The sequence below is a fragment of the Haliotis rubra genome, unplaced genomic scaffold (assembly GCF_003918875.1).
Source record: "Haliotis rubra isolate DU_JTF1 unplaced genomic scaffold, ASM391887v1 Scf25, whole genome shotgun sequence".
Classification (NCBI taxonomy): domain Eukaryota; kingdom Metazoa; phylum Mollusca; class Gastropoda; order Lepetellida; family Haliotidae; genus Haliotis; species Haliotis rubra.
Window position 1 is genome coordinate 2,616,124 of NW_025766558.1, and position 21,636 is coordinate 2,637,759.

General features: G+C 38.1%; 1 protein-coding gene and 1 long non-coding RNA gene across 3 annotated transcripts in view; one reads left to right on the forward strand and one right to left on the reverse strand.

Moving 5' to 3' along the window:
* LOC124279425 (ral GTPase-activating protein subunit alpha-1-like) overlaps window positions 1-20,068 on the forward strand; it is an 88,556-nt gene extending 68,488 nt beyond the window's left edge. The window contains exons 46-52 of the mRNA XM_046715253.1: window positions 717-840; window positions 1,397-1,552; window positions 1,924-2,082; window positions 3,439-3,566; window positions 4,291-4,406; window positions 4,867-4,983; window positions 14,348-20,068. Of these exons, the coding sequence (XP_046571209.1) occupies window positions 717-840; window positions 1,397-1,552; window positions 1,924-2,082; window positions 3,439-3,566; window positions 4,291-4,406; window positions 4,867-4,983; window positions 14,348-14,511 (964 nt within the window). The 3' untranslated portion in view covers window positions 14,512-20,068. The remainder of the gene's footprint in view (window positions 1-716; window positions 841-1,396; window positions 1,553-1,923; window positions 2,083-3,438; window positions 3,567-4,290; window positions 4,407-4,866; window positions 4,984-14,347) is intronic.
* Window positions 19,918-20,850, reverse strand: LOC124279428. 2 transcript variants are annotated; one of them, XR_006899363.1, is made up of 5 exons: window positions 20,708-20,850; window positions 20,549-20,668; window positions 20,450-20,479; window positions 20,109-20,408; window positions 19,918-20,009 (listed from the first exon to the last, which is right to left on the reverse strand). It is a non-coding gene; the product is annotated as an uncharacterized LOC124279428 (long non-coding RNA). The 2 variants fall into 2 exon arrangements; XR_006899362.1 differs by lacking the exons at window positions 20,549-20,668; window positions 20,708-20,850 and having other exon boundaries at window positions 20,450-20,529.
* Between the last annotated feature and the right edge of the window lie 786 nt (window positions 20,851-21,636).

The window sequence follows — 21,636 nt, forward strand, 5'->3', positions numbered from 1 at the left end:
AAGGTGTCTGGAGAGCAGGGACTGGTGGTGGTGTGAATCTTGGACAGGGGTCGCCCTCAGTCACTAGAACATGAACACTTGTACCTGCATACGGTTGTGAGACACACAAGATAGCTGAGACTGGTGGTGGTGTGAATCTTGGACAGGGGTTGCCATCAGTCACTAGAACATGAACACTTGTACGTGCATACGGTTGTGAGACACACAAGATAGCTGAGACTGGTGGTAGTGTGAATCTTGGACAGGGGTTGCCCTCAGTCACTAGAACATGAACACTTGTACGTGCATACGGTTGTGAGACACACAAGATAGCTGAGACTGGTGGTTGTGTGAATCTTGGACAGGGGGACTTGCCATCCCTCAGTCACTAGAACATGAACACTTGTACGCAAGATAGCAGATAGCTGGGACTGGTGGTAGTGTGAATCTTGGACAGGGGTTGCCCTCAGTCACTAGAACATGAACACTTGTATGCGCAGTAGCTGGGACTTGTGAGACACAAGATAGCTGAGACTGGTGGTTGAGTCACACATAAACACTTGTAAGTGCATACGGTTGTGAGACACACAAGATAGCTGGGACTGGTGGTGGTGTGAATCTTGGACAGGGGTTGCCATCAGTCACTAGAACATGAACACATATACATTGTACATGCATACAGTTGTGAGACACACAAGATAGCTGTTGATTTTTATTGATGACATCTTTCTTCCCAGTCGTGAGACACACAAGATAGCTGTGATCTATGTGGCAGAGGGCCAGGAAGACAAGATATCCATCCTCTCAAACTCAGGTGCCAGCAAGGCATTTGAGGAGTTCGTAGCTGGCCTCGGATGGGAGGTAAATATATCAGCTTCTTAAAAAATAAAGTCCTTTCAAACAGAAATTTTCTTTAACTGTCTATATTTTCTACCTGCAAGGAAGATGAGATAAATACAAATCAGTGTGTAATTAATCCACTGTTGCAAGCCAAATATGTTCAGTGGGTTAAGTTGGGATATTATTGTGTCTGCATGCACATTACAAGTTAAAATACAATGCTTTTGTGGGTACATAACAATACCTTGTGAGTACATTACAAAACTACAGTGATTGCCTACGTGCACATTTCAATGTTTGTGTGCTTGTGTCCATAACAATTCTTGATTGTTAGTGTAATGTTAGCGTACATGACAATGTTAGCGTATGTGTCAATGTTAGCGTACATGACAATGTTAGCGTACATGACACTGTTAGCGTACGTGACAATGTTAGCGTGCGTGACAATGTTAGCGTACGTGACAATGTCAGCATACATGACAATGTTATGTTAGCGTACATGACAATGTTAGTGTAGATGACAATGTTAGCGTACATGACAATGTTAGTGTACATGCAATGTTTGTGCCTGTGTCAGGTGGACCTGGAGACACACCAGGGTTTCCGAGGTGGGTTGCAGGCCAACAAGACCACAGGGGACACAGCACCATACTATGCAAACTCCACGTGTGAGGTGGTGTTCCATGTGTCCACTCGGATACCCTCCGGCAACGACGAGTCCAGACATATCAAGGTCAGTCCCTTATGGCGAAACACCAAGTAATTGACAATGCTAAACATTAATGTATGATGTGGTTTAGTGAAGTACATGATATCTGGAAAGGAATGTGCTTCAGCTTTCACTGATGAATAGTTGAAAATTACTGCTTTATGTGTTATGGAATATTTTCACTCACACAAATGTACTGAAAATATCCAGTAACTCTGTTCATATTCCCCAACCAATAACCTATTGCTATTTTCCCATTTTGTTCATTATTACCCATTGCAAAACACACTATATTACAATGTCGCATCCAAACTATGTGTGTACAATTGAATGTAATATCCAGTATGACAGCCTTGATACTAGACTTCTATCTCAGTCCAACTTTGTGTTTTCAGATGCGTCACTTAGGGAATGATGAGGTTCACATAATCTGGTCGGAGCATGTCCGGGAGTACCGACGTGGCATTATCCCCACAGAGTTTGGGGATGTTATAATTGTGATATACCCCCTTCCTAATGGTCTGTACAGGATACAGATCAACAGGAAACAAGAGGTGGGACTTGACCTGTGTACAAATTCCTTCCTTATTCATAGTGCTCTGGAGCAGATTGTTTTTATCTACCGCAACGCGTTTTTCGGGGGGTATTAAAATGGACTCCGTCCGTGTGTGCGTGCGTCCGTGCGTCCGTCCGTGCACATTTGTCTTTTCCGGAGCAGAACTCTAAAACCGTTCAATATTTCTTCACCAAACTTGGCACATACATGGATCTGGTGGTGTACTGGTGCCTTTTGGTAGTTTTGGAATTCTGAATTAAATATTTTTGGCGTTTCCATGGCAACAAGTTCGACTTTGACTGAAATTAGTGGTAGTGCTCTTTTCCTGAGCAGACTCTAAAACCGTTCACTATTTCTTCACCAAACTTGGCACATAGATAGATCTGGTGGTGAATTGGTGCTTTTGGTAGTTTTTGTTTTCTGAATAAAATATTTTTGGCGTTTCCATGGCAAGAAGTTTCACTTAGCCTGAAATTGGTGGTAGTGCTCTTTTCTGGAGCAGAACTCTAAAACCATTCACTATTTCTTCACCAAACTTGGCACATAGATAGATCTGGTGTTGTACTGGTGCCTTTTGGTAGTTTTGGAATTCTGAATAAAATATTTTTGGCGTTTCCATGGCAACAAGTTTGACTTAGCCTGAAATTGTGGTAGTGCTCTTTTCCGGAGCTGAACTCTAAAACCGTTCACTATTTCTTCACCAAACTTGGCACATAGATAGATCTGGTGTTGTACTGGTGCCTTTTGGTAGTTTTGGAATTCTGAATAAAATATTTTTGGCGTTTCCATGGCAACAAGTTTGACTTAGCCTGAAATTGTGGTAGTGCTCTTTTCCGGAGCTGAACTCTAAAACCGTTCACTATTTCTTCACCAAACTTGGCACATAGATAGATCTGGTGTTGTACTGGTGCATTTTGGTAGTTTTGGAATTCTGAGTAAAATATTTTTGGCGTTTCCATGGCAACAAGTTTGACTTAGCCTGAAATTGGTGATAGTGCTGCTTTCTGGAGCAGAACTTTAAAAACCTTTCAATACTCTCCTTCCACTTTTCTATATACACACCTAAATATTTGACATAATCATAACTCGTAGACATAATCATGAAGAGTATTTTGCCATTGCGGGGGATATTGATGACTTTGTCTTCTTGTTATCTTAATGATACTGAAAGGGAACAATCTTGTGGTGATGTAAAACATGGTTTATTTAAGGCTTTTGGTGTGTCCATTGGGGAGTTAAAATTATTGAAGTATGTATGTAAATATGTATGTAAGTATGTAAGTAAGTATTTTAAGTGGTCCAGAATAATATGGAAAGTACAGAAATCCTGACTGTGTTGGGTATAATGTTGCAGGTTGGCTACTTTGGACCTCTGTTTGATGGTGCAATAGTGGACCACTTGGTCCTCCCAGGTCTAGTCCGAGCCACAGCAATCAACGCCAGTCGGGTCAAACGCTCACAACTGCCTTTCTTTCACTCATTGTATCCTTTCCTAGACCTTGTACATCATCTAATAATGATGCTTTTATTGTTGTTCATCTTATAGAAATGTGTGTCACACAGGAATTGCTACTAATTGCTCAGATGTACCAGAGTTGAGTCTGAAGCAAACCAGTCCTATAAGTAATGTAATCAGATAATGGGAGGATGGGTTTGTTTCTTTGAAATGAGTGACTGAGTTTGGTTTTACCACGCTTTTAGTAATATTCCAGCAATATCACATCTGGGAATTCCGTCAAATGAAGGGAAATGGAAAGCTAACAATCTCAGTTAAAACATGGCTTCTCAATGTTATCAGTCTTACTTTGCTCAGGTCTGAAAATAGTACAGTGGAAATTCAGATTCGTGAAAGGTAAAACTGTTCTATCAAAGTCTCACCATAATGTTTATCTCTCTATATACAAAATGAAACAAAACTTGCTTTTGTAAGTTTAGTATAGATTTTCCTAAGGAAAGCAAGCTGTAACAATAGTAGGGATTCAGGGTCCCCCAGTACCCCCAGCTGTATGTGAGAACCATCTAGAATGGAAGTCAGGCACCATGACCTAGCTTGTGCTGGGAGTGTTGCTCATGCCTTCAGGTACTGGTTTGAATGGGAAGATCTCTGACTTAGTGTTTAACAGCATACACTGACTCATGCATAAGTGGAGGGTGAGCTACAGTACCAGGTGTAGACTGGAATACATGCTTCCTTGACAGACGTAAGTTATGAGGAACGTGCCAAGTGCCTTGAGACAATCATACAACAACACACAGAACACAGCACATTCGAGGACTTCGCTGCCCATGTCTTTGCTCCTGTGTTGCCAAATAACGGAACAAGTAAGTTTCCTGTCGCTCTGGATTGTAGCCGTTTGGGGATTATACTTTTTCAAAGTTTATGAATGCCTTTCTTTAAGAATACAAAGATTTCACATCTATATGAATTTTCCTGTATTTATTTAGAACCCAAGTCATTATTGTGTTTATTGGAATAGAAAGGACCAATCCTTCAGGCTTGAGCTATCATGTGATACCATTTACAGATACAAAATATGAAAGCATATTTTTTTCAATTCTCTCTTCTAATTTTCTCTTCTTGGAGGTCACACCATCATTCTTTGTTGGAGTGAATACCATCTTGTTCATCACGGTAATTTGTTATGATAGTACTACCACTAGGTGAAGATGTCATGGGGTGTAGATGTCATGTGAGAGGCAGTCCACTTCCTGTTAGAGGGATGATGTCCCATGTCTGCAGGTGGAGTCTTTGTGTAATAAATTCCATGTTGCCTGGTTTCAGTTTTGGACAACCAAATTCCTTCTGAGACCAGCAACACAAGCCTGACTGAACTGACAAGTCCCGAGCCATCAGTACCGGTGGGCCAGGTGTCTCCTACAGGGATGAAACACAGCCGAGGTAGGAAGGCACAGTCTGCCCTCTGGCAGAAGGGAATAGATAACCTCATATTCTTATAGCTACTTAGTTTACAGCAACACTTGCCATCCAGTTCTCCAAGCTGTACCCAGGCGTGTAGCAGCTTCACAGATCGTGGGAACATCATGCAGCTAGCAGGCAGATACAGCAACATCGTGGAGGAGCTCGGGCATCCTCTGTATAATACTGAAAGGGTAGTGGGCATTGCCCTGTATGGGTCAGTCTATTTTGCCATCTAAACCACAGGTGACAACTTGTCCACCTACATGGAAATGTCTTGTCCAGCCATATGGATGACATGTTCCATACACATTGGTTCACTATGCAGACATGGAAACATGTTTCAGAAGACAATCCTCTTGATACCTCGTGGAATGAACTGGCCTGATGTACTGATGCAAGTGTTCTGTTTGCCTCAAGACTCAGAAGCAGAACAGCTCAAAGAGGAATGGCTTCAAGGAAAATGGCTTCAACTGAATATCTTCAAGGAAAATGGCATCAAGGGCAGTAGCTTGAAGCGAAGCTGCGTGCAGGGAAGTGGCTTCAAGGGGAGGCAGCTATCTTGACAGTCTAGGTTTTCTACTTGCAAGAATTATGTGAATATTTGCCCTGTGTACACTGTAGACAAATAAGACATCATCAGAGGGACCTTACTTTGTTTCTACCAGAAACTCAGCTTCCTCAACTCAATGTTGAAGGTGTTTGAACATTTCTATTTCTGCTTGGGCTAAAGTTGTAATAATTCACCATTGTGATTCCATGCTAACTGCCACGGCATCTTTGAGTACTTTGAGAATTACTTACCAATAATTGTCAGGGGTTTATGAATCTGCATGACATGTATAATTGTCTCTTTTGGGGGAAAAATAGCATTAATTTCCTGACTTGTGTAGTTATTTTTTAATGTTGGAAGAGACAACCAAGTAATCGAATCCTCCAGTGCTAATCAACCAGGCTAAGATAACATTAAATAAAGTAAGCATTAGTGAGGTCTGGAGTGAGTTTGACACAGTCGGTGAATCCACACATTTGAGTTCTAGAATTTAGCTGTATCCTGAAAGTAAAAGCAATACATTTTCTTACAGAACACCCACAGAAGCTACAGCAATCAGGATGAAATAGGTGAATTATTACAGTGTTGACATTAACCCAGTTGAACACCAAAGAAACTGGGAAAACACATTGAAATGGACAGTGAATGGAATTGGATATAATTCATTTTCCTCTAATATAATTTGTCCCCTCTTTGTTCACTGATCTTGTGATATGTTTAATGGTGACGATGGACATTATAATGATTAAAATAAGGATATAATAGTTAGATGAATGATGTATGTTTTTCAATGAAAATCATCAAGTGATAGAAGGTAGCTCTCCAAATGATTGAAAAGTTGCTGATTCAGCATTATGTGCAATATTCATTTCTTCATCCATCCATCCTCACAGGCATTACATTGTCAATATATTTACAGGTGCAAAGTAACATAAGAGATGTTTGAAACCTCTGGTCTGAATTATGTCTGGGGTGAACGTTGTCGGGGAACATGGATTATTCTGGTATCAATTTCTGTTTCACCCAGCTTCAATCACATTGGCCATCATGAACAGTAAAGTATCTTGTTTCGGTTGTGTCACATATCAAGACACTATTTTGTCACAGCTACATGTTACATGTCTTGTTTGAGTTTTGTGAGACCATCAGCTTTAATCTTGTTAACATCTTAAAATTTCTTAATATTTTGGGAAAATATTTGTTTTTCTTTTCCTCAGATTAAAACACTACTGTTCAAACAAAATCACATGTATCTCATCTGTTGGTGATCAGTATTCAGAATAGAAGATAAAATGTAGTGTTACAAGACAGCATTCTTATCCATTCTCTGAGTTCAGTCATCCTTGCATGTGGGAGTATATCATGTTGATCACAGATATTTGTCAGGCTTTGTCAAATTTATAGAAGTGACACTCCAGTCTCTGGATATATCTGTTAAGATAAACAGAAGGGTTAGGTGTATCTTTGATCATTTCTGATTAGGACAAGATGTGAAAAAAGCAACAACAAATTCTCATTCTGGGTTTTGTATATACCACCAGAGGATGCCTAGTTCAGGCTGTTCTATTCAGTGTGTAGAATTGTGTCCTGTTTGCGATCATGGGATTGATTCCTATAGTCGCCCTGATTATGATGATAGGTTTGTCTGTACCCTATCTGCCTGTTTGTTTAACCAGAGTGGTGATTATGTAAGACCTAAATGTCACTTTGGGCTTTCCTCAGACATTACTTGACATGCTGTGATACAACTGAAATACTGGTCAATGTGGCATTTCTTCGTCACATTAACTTACAATTACAGGTCCTTTGTTTGTGTTTCTTACAGAACTCTTAGTTCAATGTGTTATGTATTTTCTGAAGAGTCAACCCCTGTTTAAAAAAACAGTAGATGTAAGCAGCTTGTTTTGGTTAGGACCATACTGATTTTATTCCTTGTTTAAAACAGTTTCTATAACAACCTCACAAGTTACAACTGTGTCATTTTGAAAGAAAGAGTTATAAGACAAGAAAAGATTTAAGGGTGGTGAAACCTACTCTATACTTAGTGAACTTAGCATACCAACTGAGCATATGTTTGACAGAGTGTTGTAGACAGGTTTTCTGTGGCTACTAAGAGTAGCCTGACCTGCACAACATAGGGTAGAGTGGTACCTGGGTTCTGCAGAGATACATAGCTTCCTGAACACTGTATTTGCTGACCTTGACAAGGAGCAGCCAAATTTGTTTGGTTTGGGGCCAAGAACCAATGATAGCTTTGTTTAGGAATACACTATGTTATGGTGGTTTTTCTATAGTTGTGGATATTTAGACTGTTGTCATGAAAGTATCATGTCAGACATTTACTGTTTTGTTACCAGGCACTATTGATATATATGCACCATATAGTAATGATTATTTATCAATACACCTGCAAAACATGTTACGGAAACCTATGTTTTGTCAGTATGTTTGCATACATTTTCCAGAGTACTAAGTTCCCATACTTGAACCACTATATATACAGCACTATGCCAAAGTGTTGCAAGAAAAATGGCTGCCGCTCTACATAGAGGTTCTCATCTGAAATTTTCAAGCAATGAATACAACTTTAACAACTGTTTTTCTTACCTTGTTTTGACTAATATTTGGTGATATAACCTCTCTGAATCCCTACACTCCTCAATCTCCATGGAAATGACTTGTATAAACTAGATATATACACTGGAGTCCGGCTTTGCCAGATCCTAGTTACACAGTCTATGAGGTCTTGGTGTGTTTAGAGGACGGCGGTTTCTTGTCACATTTCCACACGTTCTATTATGTTGAGGTGGGTACAATGTCTGAAGCCCATTTCTGGTATCCCCCGCCGTAATATTGCTAAAAGCGGCGTAAAACCATACTCACTCACTATTATGTTGAGGTCTAGAGATTGTGCAGGCCAATCAAAAGTAGGTGGCTGTTAGCTGTTTTCCAATCAGCAGTCAGTCTTGACCTATGGGGTGTAGCATTGTCATCTTGGAAAATAAATTCATTATTTCCAAACACTTTGGTCACAACAGGCCATAAATGTTCATCAATGAGTTCAGTATACTTCTGTGAGTTCAGGGAACCCTCAACTGGCACAAGTGTTCCAACACCATCCTTCGTAATGCCCCCAGCAAAACATACAGCTAATCCAAGCTGGTACCTTCAGTGCGTTCTGACACTTGGGTCTCCACTTCTCATCAAATTTTTCCAAACATATACAGACTTGTTCTTTCCAATCACCACCTGAGTTTCATCAGAGAAAAAATGTTTCTTATTCTTACACCAAGCAATCCTCTTTCTTCTGTTCACCTTAGAAATTGTGATAGTTTTCTGAATGGCACATTTTCGAAAACCATAGAAATGAAGTCTTGTTTGAACAGTTTTTTTAGATAATACCTGTTTGTATACATTATTTTATTCATGAGTCAAATCTGTCAAAGACCGCCTACGATTACCTTGCACTATACGATTAAGTCGGTGATCACTTCCCTGTCAGACACTTAGGCCTCCCACTTCTGGCCTTGTTCTCTACTGAACCGCAGGCAGAAAACTTCTTTGAAACTCTTGAGACAGAAGATTCGTGTATCCCCAAAATCTTAGCAATGTTGCAATTTTTTTCTCCACTCTGTTTCAAAAATATAAACCTTTCATTCAACCTGAAGGTCAATTCTCTTCTGACAGCAGCCATGATTTCATCTCCAATGTATACAAGATGTCGTCTGCTCCACCTATTTCCTGTAGGTGCCAGGTGAAAAAGTAACCCCTAAAATATGATCCTATACCAAAATTTATTTTTGAATGTAAACAGTGTTAAAGATTTTATCCAAATACATAACGGCCATCTCGGCTCAAATACAGCATCAGTCATGTTTCTTGCAACACTTTTAGCATGGTGCTATATATATTTGTGTATATCTTAGCAAAGATATTTTACTAGACGTTAAGTGCAGTGGTAGTGGCCTTTATTTGACACATTGAAGCCTTGAAAGATGGGAAGTTATTCTGTAATTTTGTTCTCTTAAAAATACAGAAGATTTTGTCCAGAAAGATCTCAAGAATATGTTACTTTCAAGATCATGTTAGATTTAGTTATCAGGATAGTCAACACCTTGTTACCCCGTGTTATACTAATTTCTCAGCTTGTTGCTTGATGTAAGAGGCAGCTAAATTGGTTCTGATGGTGAGATGACTTGGTGGTTGTGTGTGATTTTCCTTAAACAATCTGATACAGTGTTCATATCAACCAGCAGTTGGCGTGGTCCAGATTCAGTTGTTGAAAGCCATGATGGCTTGGTGTGAATATTGGTGAGTGCAGCGTTCAGCAACAAACAGTTTAGACAAGCTAGAGATGGTTGAGGGTAATGCCAGCCCAGGGCCCCGTTCCTCAAAGCGATCGTAGCACTACGACAGTCGTAACTCCCATACTTTAACATAGACTTACGACTGTCGTAGCGCTACGATCTCTTTGAGGAACGGGGCCCAGGGCCTTGGCTCAGTAGATATATCATAACCTACTGTTGCTATTACACATGTCATGTACAGACATGGCAAGAATGGTGAACACACAGACAGAGCTGTTCCATACACTGCGTGCACAGTGTAATTTGAGGTGATATGTTAGCGATCATGAACTATCTTCAACACCGTCTATGCACAGTTATCCTTGTTATATTTGTTGTATTTTTTGTTAATGGTTCTTTCATGAAATTAATAATTCAGTATGAAAATCATTCACGTGTAGCTATAACACAGCAAATGAATAAGAAGACAAGTACGTCTCGGCTGATGTTCATGTGAGTAATTATCAGGAGGGGTAACTTCAGACTTGTAATAATAATAACGTCAGTGTCACTGTACATTTCAAGGATGAATGTTAGGAGGGAACATTAATCTTGTAAACATTACTCTGATATCAGATGACCCTTCATCCTGGTCCGATGTTTCTCTGAGGACATCAACTAGTGAGTGTATGTGTCAGTATGAATGTTTCACAGCCATATTGTAGGCATATATCCTGAGTTACATATCTTTACATTTTGTAACAGGTTGTAATTAACTCAATTCAGAATAATCCTTGCCTGGATGAGTCTGAGATCCCTGGTCCATTTGAATGTATTTTAAGATTGTATGACTGTTAAAATACCAAACCTTATCTGTGATTTTGATTGTGAGATTTTATATAAATCATGTATGATAACATTAACCTTTGCACAGTGCTTGTGTGGCTTTGTATCAATAATGGTTATTACTGGGATTTTTGTAAGAAAACAGTGAGATAAAATAAAATATTTCATATGCAACATGTCTTGTTTTTTCACCACATGAGAACTAAGTTGGGTTTTTTCCTAACTTAAATATTACTTTCCTGTCACTGTTTCTGTTTAAGTAATAATCAGTTTTTTAATTGAAACTAGAAACAGTTATGAGCTATTAACCATTAGTCAGTTTTTCATGCAGTTTTTTTTTTACGAAAATGTTTATTGAAGACTTGAAAATTTACTCTTGATTTTATTAACTTTAGGTTTTTATGTTAATGTCATTGTTGAAAATACTATCCTTGTCAAAGATTTATGCAAGCATGGAATGAAGATACAGTTTTGTACAGGGGTAGTTTTGGCTCAAGTAGAACTGGTCACATCCGACAAAGTTTTTATTGAATTACAGGATGAACCATAGTAACGATTAGATGCTACGAGGAGAGTTGCTGAAACCAACTATTGCCCTGCTATGTTATAACTGCTGTATACCATTGATGCTGACTAGCGTTTATTGATTTGTAGCTCACCATCACCACACGGCACCAGGTGCCATATTCTGGCCATCTGGTTTCCGACGGCAACGCTCCAACAGCAATGACTTTGATACATTGTAGTGAGGAGGTAGTTTGTCCTAATTGAGCAAGTGTGGATGACGGGATGCTATTTACCGGCCTGTCCCTAGCTAGACTTTGGTTGTCACTGTTTGATCAGTTGTTGTCAGTCTTGCGTCAAGTGCCAGAGTGGAGCTTTGTTTTGTTTCACAGCCATTTTGATTTGTTGATTATTGTTTTTCTTCCTTTTTGTAGTTGCTGCATCAAAGTGATGGTGGTTTAGATTGGGTTCTTGTGACTGTATGCCACTTCTCCTTCAGAAAGAATTCAGATAGAAACATGACTGGAAGGTATAACAAGTAACCACACCTGTTTTCGGTCATCTGTTCAGTGATGAACAGCAGAAAATATTACAAGATACCAAGTATTAGGTTTAGTTTGCTCAATCTTTGAACTGTAAATTACACAATTTCGGTTTTTCATTCCATCATTGTAGTTATTTCTGAGGAGAAGTGTGTTGACAGTTTCATGTTGCACCGTTCAGGTTATCAGGCTTACTACTGTTTAACAACTGCTTATTAATATCATAACATGGAATTTTTACATTATTTTGGAGACTTTCATTACATTACATAACTTTCTTGAGCATACATTCTATACACGTAATGGGATGTCTCTGCCAGGTTCTTCTTGTACTTTTACATGCCACATGATCACTGAAGTTAAATGTCAGGAAACAAAACATTTCAATGCTATTTTTGTAATCCATTGAAACAGAAAGTGTTGGCATTCGATCTCCTGAATCAGTCCCCAAGACACCACTAAAACCCCTGTTGCATGGTGTAGTTAGCTGTCATCCTCAGTTGTGTTGATTTGTTTTATATTATGTTTGACACAGGGCTAGGTGCTCCCTCCTCTACATTACCGCGCGCTTCTTTATATAGTTCATGGATTCGACTTATTCCTCGGGTTGGGGATTTGTTCACATAGTGAGTCCTGGACAATTTCAAACTGTTTGATTCATTACTTAAGTCCTGCGACCTGTTTGAGTTCTTTCTACACTCGTCACAGTCCATGAGCTGTTTGCTGAAATGAATGAATCCATCAAAGGCCATGAGCTGCTTGTTGAAATGAATGATCCTTGATCAGTGATTCCACTCTGCATCTGGGTGTATGACTGGACAGTGCTGTGCCAGGCCATGTTAACCCAAAGCACACAGAATGACAATGTGTTATGTCACTTATTCTTGCCCAGCTAACACCATTTGCAGTTTCATTGTGTTTTGACGTCTATCGGGGAGTATGCTTTGTAGAATATTAATCACTTTTGTTCTCAGACACATCACATATGCAATTTGAAGGAAAAACGTGAAGCTGTAGAAAATGACAGATGCAGAATCTCTTCCATTTTGTGGAGAATTATTCCTTATTATATAGAATTATTGCTTAAAATTCAGATTGTTCTCTTGAAATTTATTTAAATTGTATCTCCAAGGTATGAATTGTCAATTATTTCAAAGTGTTATCTGCGTGTCTTGTGCAGTTGACATAAGGGGAAGTAAGTCAGTATTGACAAATGCTTGGTTTCTGGAGGTGGATCGCATCTGAGGCGTTGTCCTGAATATTCAGTGTGTCATATCTCCATGCAGCAGGAATACTTGTACTCACCACCATTGCTTCGTTTCAGTCATTTCCACCTATAGTACTGACAAATTAGCACATGATATTTATATGAAACACTTTATTAACATGGGTCTAACATACTACCACTATCACAAATCACGGCCAAGCTGGGCTAAGCAAGCTGATATGTAACAGGTTTAAGTAAAACATTCTGAGCCTAACACATCAAAATTTATACAAAAGTGAAATCTTTTGTTGTAGATGTTCCATAATGTTTTAGATGTATATCCTCCAAAATTGATGTCGTTAGAACAGATTTTATCACTGTGACTAGGGGGTAATATAAATAACGGTCTGTGACTTTTGAAAATTGACAAACATGAGGGCTGATCATGTACATGAGGGCTACTTGTTTCAGAATAATGTGTACAGTGTGACTGGACTTTGTCAGTTTGAAAACACTGTTAAATTAGCAAATGGGTAATGTATCAGAGGAGAACTGAGACATAATACCCTGGACACTGGATAATTAATTATTGTTGACAAATGGGAGGTTTCTGCATGCCACCTATGGGGTTGTTTATCAGTATTGAGAGACAGGTTTCTGCAAGTGGTGTTGGTTGAGCAAAAGTCTACTTTTTCCCCTGAATCATGCTTTCACTTTGGGATGGCAATGGTAAGTCATAATTACCTTGAATTTTCAACGGAGTTTGCTATATTTTCAGTTTCTCTGCATTAGTTTATCATTTGACTCTTGTTCTCAGTTGAAGTTGCACATCTTTGAGAATGTAACAGTCACATGCATGTATATGTGTTACGTTTAGTTGTATTTCTTAATTACTGCATATTTTAGTTGTAGCTGGGGATGTTTCTGTGTATTTGTGATGTGACTTGTTCTCCAGTCAGGTACAAGTCACTCTACATGGTAGGACCAAAACAGTAACAATAAATCAGGGACACTTTGCAGGCTCAGTTTTTGGCATGCAGCATTTGACTAGTTTCAACTTAAGTTTAGTTTGATTTTGTTTGACAGCATGTTTTACTCACATCTGATTGCTACTGAAGCATGCTTGTTATGGTATCCTTAAACTTTGTTCATTGAATTTATTCCACAAAAATGTGAATTATTAAATGATAAAACATCATCTGTTTATTGTTACAATTCTAAATTGTTTGAAGAGAAATCTGTTCTTAAGTCAGTCATTTGTAAATTGGGTTACGAAGCTAATATTCATATTGATAATTCATAAAAGAACTGCATTTGACTGATGTGGATCAAAATTGTCTTTGTTGAAAGTGTAGTTTAACCATTGTATCGGTTTGCAGTGTAGTATAACCGTTATTGCTGATTGCAGGAAGCGAGTCTGGAACTGACATGGATGAGACTGACTCCAAGATGGTGCGGTCTCCTCGACGATGGTCCATGAGGAATAGGAAGTCTTCAGCCCCGAAATCCAGCACCCCAAACCCCACCATCTTCACCCCTCCAGGAAGCCCCAAGTCAAAGAATAAGAAGTGACCTCTTATACTTTCTGACCCGTGTGATCAACGTGTTGGAAGTGGATCATAATGTTCCTTCTGGGGCATCTGTGCGAGGACTTGTCATTATTTATTTCTAACCATATATACTCTTCCTAATAGTTGTGTTCAAGAAGCTCACTGCTTGGTTGTAAACTGTTGTCCTATTTAAGAACATTTGACTGTATCATGTTTGTCTACCCAAAATGACCTCTAAGAGACATTTTACCGGGAAAAACATGAATTATAAAACTAGACACAGTCAACTTGAGATATGTTACAGTAAAGAGAATAATGAGCCAGTTCTTACCCTTGAGCAATAAATGTTTGTTGTTGAGTAACAACTGAAAGTCCCAGTTATTGAAGTCTGGAGTTTTAGAGTAGCCTTGTTTCCCAGTTAGCAGAGATGCCAACTTCTACGATTTTATTGTAGTCGTTACGAATTTTAGCCTCAAACTATGCCTTTACGATTACGCTAGAAATTCTTCGAAATTTGAAGAAAATTCATTAAAACTGGATGTATAGACATGAACATATTTTTGTCAATTAAATACATTTTCACAAAAAAAGAGACGGCAAGAAGAAATGTAATACTGATTATTTGGAAATCTGCTGTTGGAGGCATGTGAAATTTATTCTTGATTAGTGTCAGATCTTTCTCAGAATCCATCATGATTTTAAGTATTTAGTTGACTACTAATTTTTTGGTCAAACTACTAATGTTGATCCTTGAAACTACTATTTGCAACACTTTGGGGTTGGCATCTCTGCAGTTAGTATCGGTTTTCTCAGGTGTTGTACATTGTGTAGCTAGAGCAATATTTATTTTGTTTTGCATATCGCCTAAAACTACTGCATATACCCCACAGTAGTAACCACAAATAAAACACATTTATTCATATCATCATATATTACTCCAAGATTATGACAGATGTGTATTGTCAAAGTGATTTAAGTCATCGGTTACTTCCATCAGCTGGTCATGAAAATATGTGTTAATAGTGTTACCTTGTCCTGTTGGTTGAAGACATTCAGTATATGTCAGTAAACTACCTATTAAAGCATACCTACAATACATTGTTACACTGCATCGGTACTTCTACGTTAAATACATTTGATCTGTTGAAGATATGGCATTAAAATCTTTTGGATTGATTAGGAATAATGGTGAATTATTTTTTTAGTGAACTTGGTAATATATATGAACGTGTGCTTTGGAACATCATATGTGTTTGTTATAGTTAGTTAAGCTGTTTAACTGTGACAAATAGTCACATTTCATTAATATGACTATCAGTTGTTTTTTGTGCCAAATCAAATAGTGTCATTCTATTTTTCGTATTGTTTTCTTTCAAATTTGTCAATCCTTGTTTTGCTTGGTCACATTGTCTACTTGCCATTGATGACAGATAAGTCCATGCCATGTAGTACTAGATGAAATAATGTTTTAATCATAAGATTTATATTTTCATATATTAGAATATTTAATGTTTTCAATTATTACTTCCATATCAATTTTCTATTATTATTTCATTAGGATTAGTCAAATTAAACAGAGCTACGTCCTATATTTTTGAGGGTATTGTTCAGACAGAAAGTGCAGAGATATCAGATGATCCAGGAAGGGTACAACAAAGTGTGCTCTGTGAATGAAGCACTACTAATACTTTCCATGCACCTGAACTAGTGTGTCATCAATCCTGATATTCATATATATGTAGTCTTAACAAAGTCACTATTTGACAAACATTGGATGTAAGTAGCATATTGTATTAGAATGTTTTGGGTGTATTGGTGGCCCGTTGTTCAAATCCCAGATTCAGCCTGTGATGAAACTTGGTATGTCAGCGTTGTTTATATTCTTTTGGACTCACTTAGTAGATTTAGAATTCATGATTGACTGACACAGCAACATCAAACCAGGGAAGAGTCAAGTCCAGCCTTGGATGTCATGGCAGTAATGAAGATGCTTTAACCTACTTATGTTGCAACTTATTTTCTCATGAGATGAAGTGCTAGTCCGAAGATAATTTATATACCATCATATCTTACATATGTGCAATTATGCTTTGAGAATATATATTGAAGACAAGTCAGTATGGAATATGGTTCACATCTGCAAAGGTATAAAAGTGTCGTGATGTTAGGTGTTGAAGCTGATATTTTCATACTTTTTAATCAATCTATGCAAATTGTAATTGTGTTGTTGCTATGTATTTCCTCAGCATTCTTGTATATACACGTCAAAAGACATCTATGTTATGTAGTGTTAGACTGGAGCTTTAATATATCTATCATAATTTTTATTAAGGATTCCTAATTCTTCAAAATGACGTTTCAGTTTACATGCTTCTAGTAGAAAGATGAACGTACATACGCATTAAATGGTACAAATATAGACATACCATAATTGAATCTGTTTGCATGTATCTTGCTAATGTATCTGCTTGATTATATTTATTTTACCAACTGATATAGGTGTCCTATGCATCATGATACGAGGTGTTTTGTACATCTTATTGCATGATGTCAGCCATAACCATGTATGTGTTATATTCTACAGTATTACGACAGAGATTTTTACCAAAAATTACATACGGAGGATCCTTAAGACATGTTAGGTGGTACAGGTGGAAGGTGCAATGTTTCCCTCAGGTCCTACTCAGTAGCTGAATTGTTGCATGTATTGTAGAGACAATGACAAATCTGACTTGGCCAAGCTTATTGTTCTTGGCTCAAAATCATTATCGCTTTTTGGTTAGGTAGTATTTTGAGGTGTTTAACTAAGAACACTTGACTGACAGGCGGGGATCTTGATGTATGATGATGATGATGATGCAGAGCAGTGTAAGATCGTGATGCATATGGTTTCTTGTTTTACCAAATCTCTTGGTAATTTGTTGTGAGGCTAAGTAGAAATATTTAGCTGTAGATTTCCACAAATAGCTCTTGCAATGTGACAAATCAAAATACATATCCATATAAATTTTTCTCTGTATGTTTTCACTTTTGAACAATTTGAGCATGGTCATCTTGAAGACAAAAACGTATAAACAAGAGAAGGATGAAAATAAAGATCTATTCATTGTATCCCTTAACACTGCTCCTCCTCAATACACAGGTGGAGAGTTCTTCATGACAAGTGACATTGTATACATAGTTCTATTATGAAGTGAAGCCCATTTCTGGTGTCCCCGGCCGTGATGTTGCTGGAATATTGCTAAAAGCGGCGAAACCAAAACTCAGTCAGTCAGTCATTCTATTATGAAGTGTACTGTAGTACTAAACAGAAATGATTCTTCTTGTTTCTTGTAATCGCAGAAGAAATTGGTTTGTATATGTTTTATCTCGGTTTTTGAATCGTTTATGTGAGACCCTTGTCAGTTGAGTGTTCAGATAGTGAGAGACCTTTTGGCAATAGAACATAGGCTTGCTTTTGATACAACATGCAGTAGATAACACGTCTATTTAACGCATGAAGTCGTTTGTTATGACATATTTCTTAATACAAGCTGTCAGAATAGGACATATGAACTATATACAATTTGATATTTATATATTTGGCTGTAGCTGATTTGTTGACCCATGTAAAACCATTCTCAGTGACTTGTTGTTAGTTCAGTATAATGACCTACAAAGGTAGGTGTAGTATTTTGTTATTGAAGCTGAGGGAAACTTCTTTGTGCTGATGAAGAAACTGCCTCCTGCAGGGTGCCCAGTATTTGACACAACAGCCACTTTTTTCAATCTTTACATCAGCATTATGACAAACTGATCGTTGACAGGCCTGTTGTTGCCATCTGTAGTCTTCAGTACAAAACACTAGTTTTCTTATTAGTATTTGTGAACTGTTATAAGTAATGTGTTGGAAATCTGATTGGTGGTGTTGATACAGCGAGGGGAGATTCTCTATGGAACAGCTGATGTATGTATGTGTGTGTGTGTGTGTGTGTCTTCCAGCAGTGTTCAGATTGTATACAGCCCTTGACATTGACTCCAAGCATATGTACATTGATCAGATCAAAACACACACAAGGTGCTATGTATGTGTACCGTCTATGTTGTGCAAACATATTGTTTATTTGAATGCCAAATATGACATGAAAATAGCACATCTGTACCTTTATAAATCAAAAGATGGAGGTCTGTTTGAGTTACACAACTTTATTCTCTCTTTTTTGTAAATAGATTTTAAGGCGAGATTAAAAGGGTTTGGTTTTTTCATAAAAGTAATCGGGGAGTTCACATCTTTTATAGTGAATATGCAGCTGCAGGAAATACTGCTATCATGAGTACCCTGTTTCTATTCATATAGATTTCAGGTCCAACATTAGGTAACAGTTTTACAACAGATAATAAAGCAGCTTGTTTTGCGCAAGATAAATTGTTGTTGAATATTTTTAAATTTCAACATTAAGGCTTTTTATCACATATGGTATCGTAATAGGATAGGTTGGTATACTTCTGAAAGGATTTGTCATCTGTTTCTGGTGTTTTATGTTACTGCTTGTGTTAATGTTTATGTTTTGGGGGCAATTCAACTCATTTGCCTCTAGAATGCAATCTGCCCACTACACAACTGTATTGTGGGCACATTACACGAAAACATACCACAGCACACAGTAGCACAAGGACTCTGTACACAGCTGCATGTTCTTGCTTCTGTTATAACGGTTTGGTTTTATGTTTCTCCTAGTGAACGGTGATCATTTGCATTATGTAATTCCCCATCACCTTACTGTGACATTGTATCATAACCCTTTGTTATTTATTCAATCAAGATTCTGCAGTGAAATATATTGGATGTACTGCAACTATTCATGTATGTTCAAGCTCACTTATTGCTCAGATTATTATGAGTGTAACTGTTCACAGGGATGACTGAATGTTGGTAACGTACTTTGTGTAGCCCTTGCATCTGTGTAGGGGAATCACAATGTTTGCAACACATGTGTTTGAATTCTCTAATTTGTTGGTGTTAACAGTACAAAAACTAGTTTTACATTTATCAAAAGTATTTTATTATTGACAGTTCTTTACAAGTTAGTCTGTAGAAGCAGAATGTCCATTTAGAAAAGACTCCCATATAGAGGTACTTTACATGCCACACATTGTGGATACCTTTAGGTTTCTGTTGCCTTTGTGTATAGAAGCCACACATTCAGTGCCGGCATTCACCAAAGCCATGTATTCAACACCTACATACACAGAAACATGCATTCAACACCTACATACACAGAAGCCATGTATTCAACACCTACATACACAGAAGCCATGCATTCAATTACACCTACATACACAGAAGCCATGTATTCAACACCTACATACACAGAAGCCATGTATTCAACACCTACATACACAGAAACATGCACTCAACACCTACATATACAGAAGCCATGTATTCAACACCTACATACACAGAAGCCATGTATTCAACACCTACATACACAGAAGCCATGTATTCAACATCTACATACACAGAAGCCATGTATTCAACACCTACATATACAGAAGCCATGCATTCAATACCTACATACACAGAAGCCATGTATTCTAAACACCTACATACACAGAAGCCATGTTTCAACACCTACATACCTACATACACAGAAGCCGTGCATTCAACACCTACATATACAGAAGCCATGCATTCAATACCTACATACGCAGAAGCCGTGCATTCAACACCTACATACACAGAAGCCATGCATTCAACACCTACATACACAGAAGCCATGTATTCAACACCTACATACACAGAAGCCATGTATTCAAAACCTACATACACAGAAGCCATGTATTCAAAACCTACATACACAGAAGCCATGTATTCAACACCTACATACACAGAAGCCATGCATTCAAAACCTACATACACAGAAGCCATGCATTCAACACCTACATACACAGAAGCTGTGCTAAACCTACTCAATATTCACCTACATACACAGAAGCCATGCATTCAACACCTACATACACAGAAGCCACACACACCGTGCATTCAACACCTACATACACAGAAGCCACACACTCATTACCTACATACACAGAAGTCACACACTCAACACCTACATACACAGAAGCCACACACTCAACACCTACATACACAGAAGCCACACACTCAACACCTACATACACAGAAGCCACACACTCAACACCTACATACACAGACACTCAACCACACAGAAGCTCAACACCTACATACACAGAAGCCACACACTCATTACCTACATACACAGAAGCCACACACTCAACACCTACATACACAGAAGCCTTACACCCATTACCTACATACACAGACGCCACACACTCAACACCTACATACATAGAAGCCACACACTCAACACATACATACACAAAAGCCACACACTCAACACATACATACATTTTTATGAGATGCACTTCCTAGTTTTTACAACAGGGAAGTGATATTGATGAAAGAAGCAGGAATTCTGCAGTTAACTGCTGTGTATGTTCTGTCCATGTTGATATACCTCCAGTCCGTGTCTGTGGTTCAGATCAAGTGCTGATATTATATGTGTTTTCTTTGTTTGTGTTGACCACATATCAATGTTTACTAGTGCAATATTCTCCCAGCAAAGAAGCAAACCAATGTCTTGTATGATCAATATAAATCACCTGCTCCTGTGTTATGTTGATAAGAGGTTTATTTATGTCAATACAATAATACTATTGTAGTTATGAGAAATGTGAACATTTAACCATGTCGGTTTCATATATAATCAAAAGGCACTAATTAATTATTTGAATAATCAAGGGAATTACATGATTGTGTATCTTTAACATCACACAATCGACAATGTTCAGTGTAAATTAACATAGGAACATACCACCTGGAGCATTTGGCCATTTTGACTTGTATTGTTCAAGAATAAATGTTTTGTTTTTTTACACAAATGCTTTTCCTGTTATTAATATTTGCACATTGAGGTGATCACAAAGTAGTTTGATGCAGATTGTTTATGTGGTGTGAGGAGACCAGAGTGGCCAAGTTGTTGGAGGTGGCACCATTCACATTGAAGAGTTGTCCTTGGTATGCCAGAACCCTTGGACCACAGGTTTGAATCCCGGATCTGTCCTGATTAAGATTCTTTGTTTGTCAGGC